General features: G+C 28.0%; 1 protein-coding gene and 1 long non-coding RNA gene across 2 annotated transcripts in view; one reads left to right on the top strand and one right to left on the bottom strand.

The window, feature by feature from the left end:
• Positions 1-1,513: 1,513 nt before the first annotated feature.
• On the bottom strand, positions 1,514-13,492 carry LOC126549334 (uncharacterized). The gene is made up of 3 exons (XR_007603479.1): positions 13,379-13,492; positions 2,717-2,963; positions 1,514-1,987 (listed from the first exon to the last, which is right to left on the bottom strand). It is a non-coding gene; the product is annotated as an uncharacterized LOC126549334 (long non-coding RNA).
• LOC114128708 (protein Wnt-5b-like) overlaps positions 2,882-14,805 on the top strand; it is a 60,121-nt gene continuing 48,197 nt past the window's right edge. The window contains exon 1 of the mRNA XM_027993282.2: positions 2,882-3,302. Coding sequence (XP_027849083.2) covers positions 3,211-3,302 — 92 coding nt within the window. The 5' untranslated portion in view covers positions 2,882-3,210. The remainder of the gene's footprint in view (positions 3,303-14,805) is intronic.

The raw sequence follows: 14,805 nt of genomic DNA, 5'->3' as shown, positions 1-14,805 counted from the left end.
GAATAACTCATTAGATCATACCTATTGTTAAATTATATGGCGTTTTCAATGGTTTCATATAAATTTTGTTTTGTTTATTCCCGAATAAAAATAAAAATTTCATAAGTTGCTGCGAACAGTCTGGGAAATACTATCTACGTGAAAAATGTCTGTCGACACAAAAACAAATATTGACATTCAGAAACTTAATTCATTGATTTTGAATTTTCTATATTCATCTAAGTTCAAGAGAAATATTTCTTTATAATTAATATAATTATTGTTGATGTTGTTTTCATCTTCGTGAATGGTATGTGATCTATTTTACTTAAACCACAAATATTACATAACTACCTGATAGAAATTTTATTGATAACATAATATTGTAGTATACCTATTTGTTTCAAATTTGTTAATATGCGTAGAAAATAAAAATAGTTGCTTAACGTAAATATAGTTGACCAGAGTCTGGAGAGACCCAATTTGGATCTTGAGGTCGTATGGTTATTTCCAATAACACTATTTCTGTTTTCTTACTCATTCTATCGACTAATTTTCTTTTGGTTTTCACAATCGTTGAAAACTTTGAAAAAAAATATTGTAATAAAAACATAAAACAAATCAAAATATTTAAACATATCAAATTTAACCTAACATTTACTTTTCTGTAAATTTTACACATTTTAACAGTTTATATTTTTAAACAAAATTGAAGATTTGTTATAATTATATACTTTTACAATAAAGTAGTATTTGCTGTTTGTTATTAATGCATTCAAATCTGAAGAGTGGCTCTAAGAAACTTTTTGGAGTCCATTTCCTGACTATTCTCTTTTAAAAGCGTTTTCTAAAATAATAAAGTATTATTATCGGTACAAATTTTACCTTTATCTGAATGTTCTGATTTAAGTCAGTTTTTAACAATTATCTATTAATTTAAATTTTTGGTTTGAATACAATATGTACCTATTATTATTTAGAATGAATAAAAATTAATATAAAATCATTTATGTACTAATTATTATAATTTATTTTAATAAATAATAATAATAATAATAAAAACATAAATTATAGAAATGATATAGATAATAATAATTAAAAATGTTCAGTTATAAAAACAATAAATATAGGTTTAGCTAATTGCTACTAGGTATACACACACAATTTATTTTTATAGTTTTTTATTTAAACATAATCATGATTGTAATTTGTAAGGCGTTACGTCTTGTGTTCTTATATTAAATATTATAACAATTTGTACATACTCATGATTTATTTGAGAGATATCATTTGTAGAACTATATTTTCGTAAAATTGGGGGTTGATAAAATCATAATTCATACATATTATAAAGGTATATATAAATGTCCGTGGTATTACAACTTCAAAATATCTAATTGATGCTGCAGTAGTACTAATAATTAGTACTTTATCGTTTTAATTTACAACAATTAAGTGTATATATAAAATAAAATAATATTTTATTCTTTTAATAATCTATATAAGTACATTAGTACATAATACTAATCGCTTTATTTATTTTTTAAATTAATTTCAAGTATTTCAAACAATAAAATTTCTAATGGTTTAAACTAAATTAGTCATAATCATTACAAAGAAAAACAACTGTTTAACTGTTTAGCTTCTGCGCAAATATTTTTCATAATAGTTCATGGTCCATTTATAAATTACAGACTACATAATATAATACACAGGGAAAAAATGATTGTCATTGAATAGTCGTTTTGGACGGCACACGTTGTTCCCTTCATCGATTCACATTTACCATACATAATATAATACAAATCTCTTGATCTTTTTTCTCCATTATCCATAGACCACCATGTGGGGGGCCGTTCATAATTTGTATAATAACTTCTTTATACTTGTCCGTGGATAAGTACAACTCCCAAATTAGACCGTGTCGATGATATCCTCCCCGCTGTGAATTTTTTCTTTCATCCCCGAGTCCCCGACTATATTATGTAGGTATACTAGACAGGTGGGCCTATTAAGTATTAAACAGTGTGGTTGATGATATTAGCAGTGAAAAATGCATGAACAGCATTGATCAAACAAGTCTACCTAATATTTAAGTTATTTTTATTGTTAAAATATTAAGACATTTTAGTATTATTATTTTCTATAAACAATTGAATTGTATACCTACCTAATTATAACAAAATACAATAATGAATATTGACTAAAAGTATTTATAACATAAATTTTAGTTTTTAATTTTGCTTTTATTTAAAAGTATTGAAATATCATGGTTATGATTGAATACACATTGCATGATAATAAATATAATATATATAGGAATTACATATTATTAAAATAAATCTAAAATTACTAGAGCCGGTCTATTTAGAAATAAAACTAAAAAATATAATCATTATTAATTGAAAGTTTAAAGTTATATATATAGCTATAAGCTATAACATATAATATCATACAAATACTGGGTTTAATTAATTGATATATTTTACAATACTTTAATTTAATTTAATTGGAAAAAAAATGTTTAAAATTTAAGAAATTTAAAGATAAGTCAACTCTGTGTGTTCAATATATTAATAAGAAAATAATAATACGAATATTGTATTATGTTTAAATAAAAATTAACGAGAACAAATACTTTATGTTTCGTTAATGTAGTAAATAATATTTATAACATTGTGTTATATTTTAGTTTTGAGGATTTCTATACGTAGTATAATAATAAAAATCTTATTACTTCGAGGTATTCTGAACCGTAATTATATTTGTTGAAGTGCGACCGTTTTTGATAACGAGAGTAAAATCTCGTATGGAGGGGGTTAAGGGGTTGTGAAAAAAACAACATGGGAGGGACCCGACCGGCGGTTTCTAATTCAGTGTTCTTTCAGACGGTAACGCCTCTTCACGGACCATTGTGAATGCAATGCAGTACGACGATGTGGTGTGTCTTTTTAGTTCGTGTTATTCGGTCTCCTAAATTGTATCTATAAATATAACATTTTTATTTTTATGGTTATTAATATATATAAATATATATAAATACGTGCGCATAAATTTATAAATATTTTATAAATATTTAAGTTATAGTATACAACGTATAATAGGTACTCATTTTCGTAATTTTTCAAGTATGAATGAATGGAAAGCTCACCGTGCAACATTTAAGTGATTAAACGTAGTGCGATAGTCAATATGTTCGATTAAAAATTGTGACCGAGACACGATTCAGGCATGAATATTAATTTTGCTGTGTTTATTTGTGTATTACTAACTGTTAATGGCGTTACGCGAGCGTATGCCGGACATGCTTCAAGTATAAAATCGTAAGTTAGTTTAAAATATTTATACTATTTATTATTAAGTTATCTTAACATAAATTTTTTCTCCGTATAAAATCACTATTTTAACTAAAAATGATTATAACAACAATAAAAAAAAAACAATGGTCATCAACATTATTCTTATAAGTGAAACTAGGAATACTTTTATTATTATTTCTAACCACTTAAAATATTTATCTTACACAGCTTACCCTATGTTCATATACCCCCTTTCAATAAAATATTTTTCGTTGTGTTGAGTAGTTTGAATTTTTAAATTCACCAATGTATATCTAAAAATTTATATTTCGTACAAATATTATTTTAATGGTTAATTTATATTGAATAAGAAATTATATAGGTAATAAAATAATATAATAATAATATAGGTAAACAACGATATTGGCGTATGATTGGAATAATACGATTATATGCTTATCACTGAAACATGTGAGTAAGCTAAATATATCTAACGGTGTTTCCAAAGTTTAATATGCAATAACTAATTTCAACAATTTTTATCTTATTATTTTATAAATTTATAATTTTGGATTATATTTCAAATAATGATTAATCACTAATGATACATTTTATCTTAAAACTGCACCTTATGTGAGTTACTAAAAATTATATAATTATAGTTATACCAAATTTATTTTATGGTTAATGATTTATGTTATTGATCGTCAAAATTAGCTGACAACTATAGGTTACTTTTGATAAGCTATGCAAATAATTGCATAGTATTTAAGACTAAATCTATAAATGTTAATACTCAGGAAAAAATACTTTAATTTTTATTATAAGTCATAATTGTTTTATATTTAAGCTAATAACTAGGTAAATTTTGAAATGCAATGAAAAATAAATCATCCCTAAAGATATTTATTAAATGACAAATTTAATAAAAAAAAAATGATAATATTTTAACACTTGTTTCAGTATATACCTACATTTAAAAGTTGTATTAGATAATAATTTCCTTTGTAGGTATATGATGTACTTAAAATTGTAAAAAACAATTATTTAGTTATTCGTGTAGATTTTAATTTTAATTTAAATAGTAGTAGATATTTAGGTAATGTAAAATAACAATTATTTACGATTACGTATTTAAATATCTATAATCTCAAATTAATATATATTTTTATAATTTACTTTATTTATAGTTGTTTAATACTATATTTGTAGTTTAATAGTTTTAAATTATCTAATTTTAAATTTTTTCAAATTTCAAAATATTAAGTTGTATAAAATTAGTAACTAATTAAAAACTGTTTTAACTTTGTTCCGTACAATTTTATGCTTCAGCATAAGTCATTATCAAGTATTTTTAGAGTTATGATTGAATTTTAATTCGAATTAAATTGTCTAATGCAATTAATGCATTGAAGAAAGATGCTCGTTGTAATAAAGAAATCTCCGAAAAATAAATCTGAATCTTATGATTTACGATTTCATCATTAGGATAATAATTTAATTTCAATAAAATGTTTATATGTTATTATTTTTGAAATTACTTTTGAATACATAGGTACTATACCTGAAACTCAACCTTGTAGCGTATTAAGTTTTTTGATTTTTGTGGTTAGAATAAGGGATCAAAATGCCATCAATCAATCTAATAGGGGATCACAAATGGATATTAAATGATTAAAATCATGCGTGTAATTATGCCAGAAAACCTGTAATTATGAGTAAGAATGTGTGTATGTACAATAGTCACAGGGACCGCCATGCCATATTTTAGAAGGATATATTATATTATTGTAAAAATACATTTAGGAATATCTCATTGTAAGGAAGGGTACCTTCTAATTTACGGCAAATTATAACTATTATTATTTTTTTTTATAAGTGTGTTAATTTTCTTTCGTCTAGACCCACAAAAGCATATAACATAACCGAAAACCATATAGATATATTTTAGAGGTACCTTAGTACCTCCATATAATCGTCGGCATGTACAATGGAAAAAAATAGGGTACACTTTGTTAAACATATTATACGTTGTATATAGTATATACATACAACAATACATACATATACTGATATACCTATATGTATATTGTATACATACATATTATAATATATTTTATTGTTGTCATGCTGGCTTCCAAAAAGGAAGGGGGAAGTGTAAAAAAAATAATATCTGTACTGTCGATCTGCATTGTTGAGTTCTTTTATGCACTCCATTCATAGTTTTTGGCACAAACCCTTTTTCCGCTAAGAAGTTATATTATTGAATTACCGTAAACCGATACGTCTAATCTTCTTCTTCGCCTGTATACTTAGCTCCCACCATAGGCACTACACCAGTTTCGGAATTTTTTCTACCTTTTTATTCGTTCTTAGCAATCATTTGAACCGGATTTCTATCGTTGCAAAACGATCATTTAGAAACCCGATCTGTATATTATTGCGTATGAAAAAAACGGCATTAAGGCCGCAGACACAATTAACTCTATTCAACTGTCTACGGAGCTTCTGTGTTTACCCGCGTGACCGCTCTTTTCTGAATGCAAGCTTTTAAGCCCGCGAATGTAGATACATATTTGATTTGCATTCAGAATACAATGATGTACATTTCTATAGCGCTGTTTAATTAGTATTTTAATTGACCGCCAATAATACATAAGTAGGTACTGTATATATACATATTTCATACATACATACAAACGTACCTACGTCTGTGTGTGTGTGTGCATTTGAAATATGTTTCAAAATATATACCCTTAGGCTTTATAAAAGACCACACACATAATATAGCTGCTATTCAAAATACGTATTATTAATATTACGATTCAAATGATATAGGTAGGTATATAAATGAATTTATAAAATATATTAGATGTATATGTAAAACATTATATTATAATAAATGAACCAAATCATTTATAATTATTATATTTGAATCTATATATTATGTTAGATTATCTTATACCTTCAACTAAATAACTAAATGGAAGATCATACTTTTGTATTTTCTAATTGTCTTAAATAATCGATAAATTTTGGAATTATTTACTAACTTTAATTACTAAAATTTTATTATTTCATTTTGTGGATGTATACATATATACTAATACTTTTGTTAGTTTGTTATGAATTTATGATCAATATTTAAATTGTTTTAAATATAGTAAACATTCATAATAATTTTCTAAAAAATAATAAAGATTATTATAGGTACATAGTTAATCAATTACATTTATTACGGTATTTGTCAGTTTTATTCTATTTAGTGTTAATTTTAACGTAAATCATTTTTATAGTGTAGATATAAGTACCATATATTATATGTTTACATAGGTAACATAAGGAATAACTTCAAGTAATAACTAACTAACTAACTAATAGGTGTCAATTGCATCACTTAATTTGAAAGGTTCCTGTTAATGTTTTAGGTGCAGTACTTACCTAAAATACAGTACCTATTTAATGTATTATATACTTAACATGGTTAAAAAACGTTAATTTCTAAGGTTGAACAAATAAAGGCGTGAACATCATTTGTTGTGGGAAAGAAAGCAAATGAAAATCTTATGAACTCTTAGAAAATATTTATTTTTTTTTATTAAAAAGTAAATAAGAAGTAATAGTTTTTATTTTATGAAAATATGTAGGTACATTTACAAGGGAAATTGAAAATCTTAGATTATTTACGATGAATTATTTCTATACAAATAATATATTATATTATTATATATATTATAATATTATTTGTTTCATTAATTCAGATATTTATTTGAGTGTGAATATTATTATTTTTATTATACAATTATTAACATTTAAAATTATATTTTGATAATTATTATCAACAATATTTTAAATAAATTACAATAATACCTAAATAGTAATGTTATTCTACTAAAATGTTGTTATTTATAAACTTATTAAAGGAAAAATATAATACATCGATAGTCATATAAACTTTTAAATTAAATAAGACAACACGCAGATTGTATATAATATTATATTAAGTTTTTAATCTATATCTAGTATACCAAAGACTAGAATTAGGAAACTCGTTTAAATTAAATTGTAATATTGTAATGTTATACATTTTAAATTATAAGTAATAAATATACAAAGATATTTTTATCAAGTTGTAAAATTATTTAATAACTTAGTCAAAATTGTCTTAAATATGTAATATTTAGTTTCTGTATAAGAATATACTTAATATTATAAAATTAAGTTAAAAATTCAGCTCATTACAAAAAAAGAATTTATAGGAAAAACTAATTAATTTTGGTCAATATTTTTATTGAATAATCTGATAAAAATGAAGAGAAGGTCTTAAGTATGGTTTTGTTAGTTATATCATATCGATACCCTCTATATACATTTCTGTATAAACATACGTTTGAGTCTAAGTACTGTTCAAGTTTAGGTAGCTGAAGTTGATCAATTACAATATGTCTTCAGACTATAGTGGACTTCATTATTTAAATACCTAATCGGAACCAATAAAATCTAATACTAAACCATCATTAGGACTATAAAAAAATTATTTATTCAAATTCAATTAAATTCGGTAGTATATTTTACGCGTTGTGCTAATGATAATATGTAAAGCTTACAAAAAAAAAAAATAATAATCTGATAATTATTTTTTAAATTGCATAATATTAAGTATATATGATTATAAAATATAGATAATATGGTAGACACAATAAATAGTTACAAGGATAACCGGGATTAACCTAACCTAGGCTGAGCGAGGGGGGTTAATGGGCTATGGTACAGGGGGTACTTTAAGTCAGAGGAAATTATGTTAAAAAAAAAGAAAATAAATAGATTTATATTATATATTATTATGCATAATAATATAATTTATCGGAAACGTGATACTACCGTACCACTATATTAATATGTTGTTACGAACTTTGTTGAGAAAAAAAAAATCGTTTATTAATGTATATGTATTATACCTATGGACGAAAAATATTATAATGACCGCAAACCCAGTCGTGGCGTGCGCATAACGCGCCAGTAACGATATAATTACGTCGATTACGACGTGCGTCTCTCAGTGCTTGGCGGCGACGTCCGAAGTTTTAAAGAATATAACAATATTATCAAATCGACTGGCGACTGCGTCAACTTTTTGTGAACGTCGACCCGACAACGACGCACGTCATCCGGACGGACAATATTTTTTTTTCTCTTTCCAACCCATTTCACGGCTGAATAATAATTATGCCGAAAACCCGTGTGTCGTATATTATATATTATAAAGAATACGAAACGAGTCACTACCTCACTAATCGACTTCAACCATGCGTATAGTGCGTACCTTATATATTATTATCATTATTATTATTATTATTATTAAACGTACGTTTATAATATAATATGTATAAGCGCAAGCGGTACAGCGCAGTCGGATCTCATTAGTAACGTTTTGGACACCCGTTTTTAAAAGTCGATCAGATTACAAAGCCTATTTTTATTTTTTTTTCATTTTCGTTTTCATCTTACACCTGAATTGTAATGTCTGTATGACTGTATACGGACAGTACATACTAAATACACACGTCATATCATCTAACCGCAACAACACGATGTTGCGTTAACAATATTAAGTTATGATAATAAATGTATATTATATATATATTATTATTATATTTAATATTTTGTAGTAAATACAATATATCGTGCATCATATAATGTGTAACAGTCAACGCGCAAGTTTCTCTATATACCTGTAACATTACGGTCATTACACTACATTAATATATTGTAATATTATCAATTACGTTATGCGACCGTAAATTATCGATTTTAAATTTTAAATTTTTTATTCTTTTGCAATAGGTATGTATGTATTTGATGGAAAAGAAGAAAATAGTAGATCCTATGCGCGCACCGCCGATTTGGTGATTTCACATATTTTTTCGTACACTTATAATATATATTATAATAAAATGCCTACTCGTTTTTTCTTATTATTTATTCGGTTTTTATAATATTATTGTGATATTATATTTTGCGTTACAGTATGCCTATACGTCATAACGGTTGCAGTACCGTTGACACCGTGGAGTATATTTTATTATAATATATAGTGGAATCGTTTCCTGCAGCAGAATGTGTGTTATACTGTTATTTATCAGGTCGGCGAAAATCAAAAAATGATTAGAAATAATATTTTAATATATTATATATAATGTTTAGCACAAAAGGGGACGCGTTCGACCGTCGAACGTTATTATACATATTATTATGCACACTGTATAATAAACGTTCAGGTTCGATGTTTTTACTCTCTCCTGCGTTCCGATAGATCGGCGGCGGCACAGACTCCGAGTCTGTGGCGGCGGGTATGCGACTCCTTAGTATATACGCACGTATCATGTATATAAATATATACATATGGGTAGGCACATCGCGTAAGATTATAATATATTTTTATATGGGCACTTCGGCTGATTTATATACTTTGTGGTCCGTCGTTTGTGAGACCGAGTACACCGACGCCCCCTCCCGCACCCCCGACTGCTCCTCCGTTATTTCGCGCCGTGGTTTATAATAATAATAATAATAATAATAATAATAATATGATCGTGTCGGACGGGCATAATGACGCGTGTTCGACAGTTCTCTGCCGCCGCCGACAACACGACGTGCTGCAGCAACACCGCGCTAGTACCTATATAATATATATATTATTAAACATATACATATATATATATATATAGTGTATAATATGTCGTGTCTTGGCCACTGCGTCCAGCGTTAATTTTTTTATTTTTGTATAAGGGGAATTCATGTTTTACGTGTACAGAAATGTTTTATGATCAAGTATGAGGAATAGTACGTACTTGCCTATAATATATATATATATTCGGAAGCGGTGAAAAATAAAATTGTGTGGTCTTCGAACTCGATGCGTTTATACCCTAGCAGACAATATACGTATTCATACATGATATATTATTATAATCCCGCTATAATGCTCTATCCTATATAGGTCTACTTGGTAGACACTATATAATAATACCTATAAAACCCGGGGCTCAGACCGTTTAGATGAACGAAGCGAACTGTTTAAAAACCACACACTTCAAGTGTAATACATAAGCGGATTTTTATTTCAAAATACGTATCTATATAATATGCTGTGTAATGTATTAATTGCGATCATAGGTTATATATTATGATTGATCGTACCTAGTCAAAAGTATTATACTATCAAATATGAATCATGATCAGATGATATATTTATGGATATAAAGTTATTACTTGCTTGTTCGAAACATGAGAACTTTTTTAAGTTAAAAACTATATTCTCTTCTGTAACGGTGTCACTGCCTGATGAACGTATTTCAACTCCCATTTTACAATATAAAATGCGTATTCGATAATTTTCAGTCTTTAAAAAGACGCAATAAATTATACAGGGATAAAAATAATAAAAAAACTCGTTCCAGACTTTCAGAGGGTCATTGTGCTGCACAGGGATAGGTCGCGGGGCGATAAAACAAATTTTGCACAGTAAAAATAAAATATCCCAACTATTCCCACCAATATCAGTAAGCGTATTCGTTCTGGTCGTGCGTGTTATAGGTAAGGGACAAGGGTGTACCATGTACCTAATAATGTCCGTAGTCGGGCAGATGTTCAATTATATTGTAATCGGAAATATGTTTTAATCTTAAATAGTCAAAATGTTAAAACAACATATTGTTTGTATTTATGAATTTTCGGGGTAGTTGTTTTATATTAAAAACAAAAATAATCCTTTCGTGAGTTTTCAGCAGTTTTGATACTATATTAAAGTATTAAATACAACTAATATATTATTCGATTTTACTGCACAGTGCATAGATAGGTACTAAGAAATCTCCTATTTATTTAATCGAATTACGACGAATTTACATCTGGTATAATTTTATGACCACCATCGCATTGGCTTTTTAGTATAATATACAATATATAATACAATTTAATAGACATGTTATATTATTATACTAATAAATACAATATCTAGTATAATTAAATTTCATGGAGGAATTATTTTATTGCGAGTAAAAAAATAAAAATAAAAAGTAGCTGATTTGAATTTCTTGGTACCTATTAAATCATTAAAAAAAACTGAAATAAGAACACGAATTCAAAACATATAAAGGCATATTACTACTTAGGTGAACTTACATTCATAGTTTTCCCCCTAAAATCAAATGGGAAAAGTATATTGTACGCAGTATCTGTAAATGATAAATAATTTTTATTTTTTCCCATCACCCATCAGCTTACATAATAATTGTCTAGTTATGGTTCTTAATAAATATTGATGTAACTTTGTATATTCCCGTCTTCTGACATACCAATACAATACTTCATGTATATAATATTACCTATAGATATTCTGTGTCTATAATATATGTATGAATTTTAATTACTTAAAAAGTAACATTTTAATGGACCTGAAACTAAGTGTAAATCATCAAAAACATCGGAGAAATTGCCTATTCAAATTTCCCGGTCTGGCGGATGTCGCATATTATTATTAGTTGTATGTATACTGCGCACCAGACCGACAGAGTGATGGACGAACGGTACGCCCCCTATTGAAAAATAGTATATGTAATTTATTGTCCAATAAACCGGACGAAGCGTTTCGACATTTTATGAAATAGGCGACGACGTGGAAACAAAAATAATATAATGGTAAAAAAAAAAATAGGGAAGAAAAATCAATTAAATTTTAATCACAGATGCTGGGAGGAGTTGTACGAGTGTGTATCACTCTGCGGCCAGCCCCGAAAATTATTGGACACCGAATTACAGATCTCAACACTTTGTAATCATATAATAATAATACTGGTTTTTTCCCTTCTTCGTCTCGTGTGAGAGATCCTTCTACACGAATTACCGTATACAAAAGAGAATGGAATGGAATGATATATATTTTTTTCCTTCGTCCGAGGTCTTCGACGAAAGGAATTCGACTCTTCGGTAGCCAAAGTATGCGCCGACAAAAAAAAAAAAAAATAAAAAAATAAGGAAAAAAGTAATAATAACAATTTTTTCGAAAAAAAAATCGGTTCCGCTCTATGTAAGGTATCTCATCTCAGCGTATATATACTACGGTTTACGTGCGTGAAACTTATTCTCAGGACCGCTCTTTTGACCTCGTGAACGTGTCACCGCCAAGTGGAATATTGACCGCAAACCTATTGTTTCGAATTAAAAGAGGAAAGCAGGGATTAAGATTGTTGCCTAGGTGATTCTCATTGTTTTCGTTCGTCATTGCTACAGCCGTCACGAGTGTTTTAAGTATCTATACCTATATAGTTCATATGTATATTACTTCTTTATCATATTCCCACGGAAAGTCATCAATTAGTATTACGTTTAAATCACATAGGTACGCCAACCAAGAACGTTCAAAGAAACCGTATTACCATATAATAATAATCCATTGAAAACCGTGTATGTAGATTTTAAATAATTGTATATAAAATAATTATGTAATATTTAATAAATGCATATTGTAAAGATTTTCAAATTTATAGGTGCGCCATAAAAAATTACACCAGAGTAGTATATTTGAGACCAAAAGTAATGATAAAATAAAAAAAACACCGTTGTATATTAAATAATATATTTTTTTCGCCATAAAAATATCACCATATCAATAAACTAATATAATATATAGGCAAAGCACATTAGGATCAGTTGGAAAAATCATATTAAAAAATTACAAGCCTCCCCCGAGTTCACTGGCTTTGTCGCCTGTCTGTTATATGATAATATTGTATATCTAAAACCCTGTACTCGATTTATATTATATATTACTATCAGACTATGTACAAGAATAATTCAAAGTGAAGATGATTTAAAAATACGCAATATTTAGTACGAATATACGTAGTGTAATTATTTACCGATAAGATTTACTTGGATTTTTCATACCTAAACAATATAATATAGGTACACATATATCAACACTTATTGTATGCAAATACAATGCATTGTAAGTACGCGTCGTAGTGGTGTATAAAGTTGACCTATAGGCTACAAGGAGTTTGAATAATATAGGTGTCTATAAATGATGTAAATTTTACCTTTATGAGCAGCCGCGTGTGTACCTATAATCTTTACGAAACGAGCGGCACGTTTCATCGGGCTCCAGGTGATATAAAATGCACGTTATAGACTTGTTTTGCCGCAATTTCGTTTGGTTGTGTGAATGTTAAAGCTTTGTGACCAAAAATTATGTTCGATTCATTATGAATCAGACGGTGATGATAGCGAAGAGACAGTGTGAAGAAAACGGATGGTAACTAAATACTAAACCGTTTAGTTCGTAGTCGTAACGTAGACGACCAGCAGACAATATATTCTAGATTATCCGTTAACCGGATACGCGGTATACAAAAGACGAACGGCGGCTAATACCAGAGTTGATATTACCGAGGTTTCCGGCGTGTACGGAGGACCATAGGTTTATAGAACCTCATTTTGGAATTCTATGACGACCAATGTGTTCGAAAGTTTCCGCTTTCATGGGCAAAATCCTAAGAGATTATAAATATGAGTGGTCGAACCACGGTAATCTTTGGCGCGAAACTGCTAACCATTTATTGTTCAGATCGATTCTTGGAATTCGTCAATTTTTTTCGCGCTGGTTTTAATTGTTGCACCGTTAACGTTTTCACATTTTTTTGTCTTTGTTTTTCGGCTTTTCGCGTCTGCATTCCATAAGTGCAAAAGTACAGTGTCGTGAATCTTAATCTATAACATTCCATTTTTATGTGGTTATGTTCGCGAGTGCGTATTATACATATGTAATGGTGTACGTTGTTCGATAGCGAAAGTTCAAAACTAGTCTTTATCATCTCCAACTTGGTTTTTTACCGAGTATTGCCTACAAATTCCGGGCGGCGTTCGGCGTGTCAAGGTAGGATATACAGTATACACCGATAGCGCATAAATTTATCTATATTATTCAAAGTGTCCTTGAAGGAATAGTCAATTTCATACATCTTTATATGAAATTGCTTAGGAATAGGAATCGATTGTATTCATATAGTTTTTAAATATTTCTGTATAGGGAAAGGGGCCCACACTAAAAGTTAGCACGTAAGTTAGGGGTTATATTGACATTTATTGATTATTTAACGTATATAATCCATCACTACTGAAATATTATAAAATAAAGGGTGCTGCAGCTGCACATAAAAACAATACTACGGCATTACTCTTGTACTATATAGTATTTAGTGTACAGTTTCAACGATTATGTTAACAAAAACGAACTGCAGCATGTAATAATCGTCTTGATTATAAATTATAATGTACATGGTGAGACATCGTTTTGGAGCGCATTTCGCACATATTATACATTTATAACACACATTGGCCACACTCGTATAGTCGTATAATAATGTTTATATAATAATTATATAAGTATGTACATATATATACATACATATTATAGGTAGTAAACTAGTAATATGAATTTTTGTGTGAATTAGTCAATGCGATAAAT

The sequence above is a fragment of the Aphis gossypii genome, chromosome 1 (genome assembly GCF_020184175.1).
Source record: "Aphis gossypii isolate Hap1 chromosome 1, ASM2018417v2, whole genome shotgun sequence".
NCBI lineage: Eukaryota > Metazoa > Arthropoda > Insecta > Hemiptera > Aphididae > Aphis > Aphis gossypii.
The sequence above is the reverse complement of the archived record's forward strand: the minus strand, read 5'-3'. Positions and strand labels throughout refer to the sequence as shown.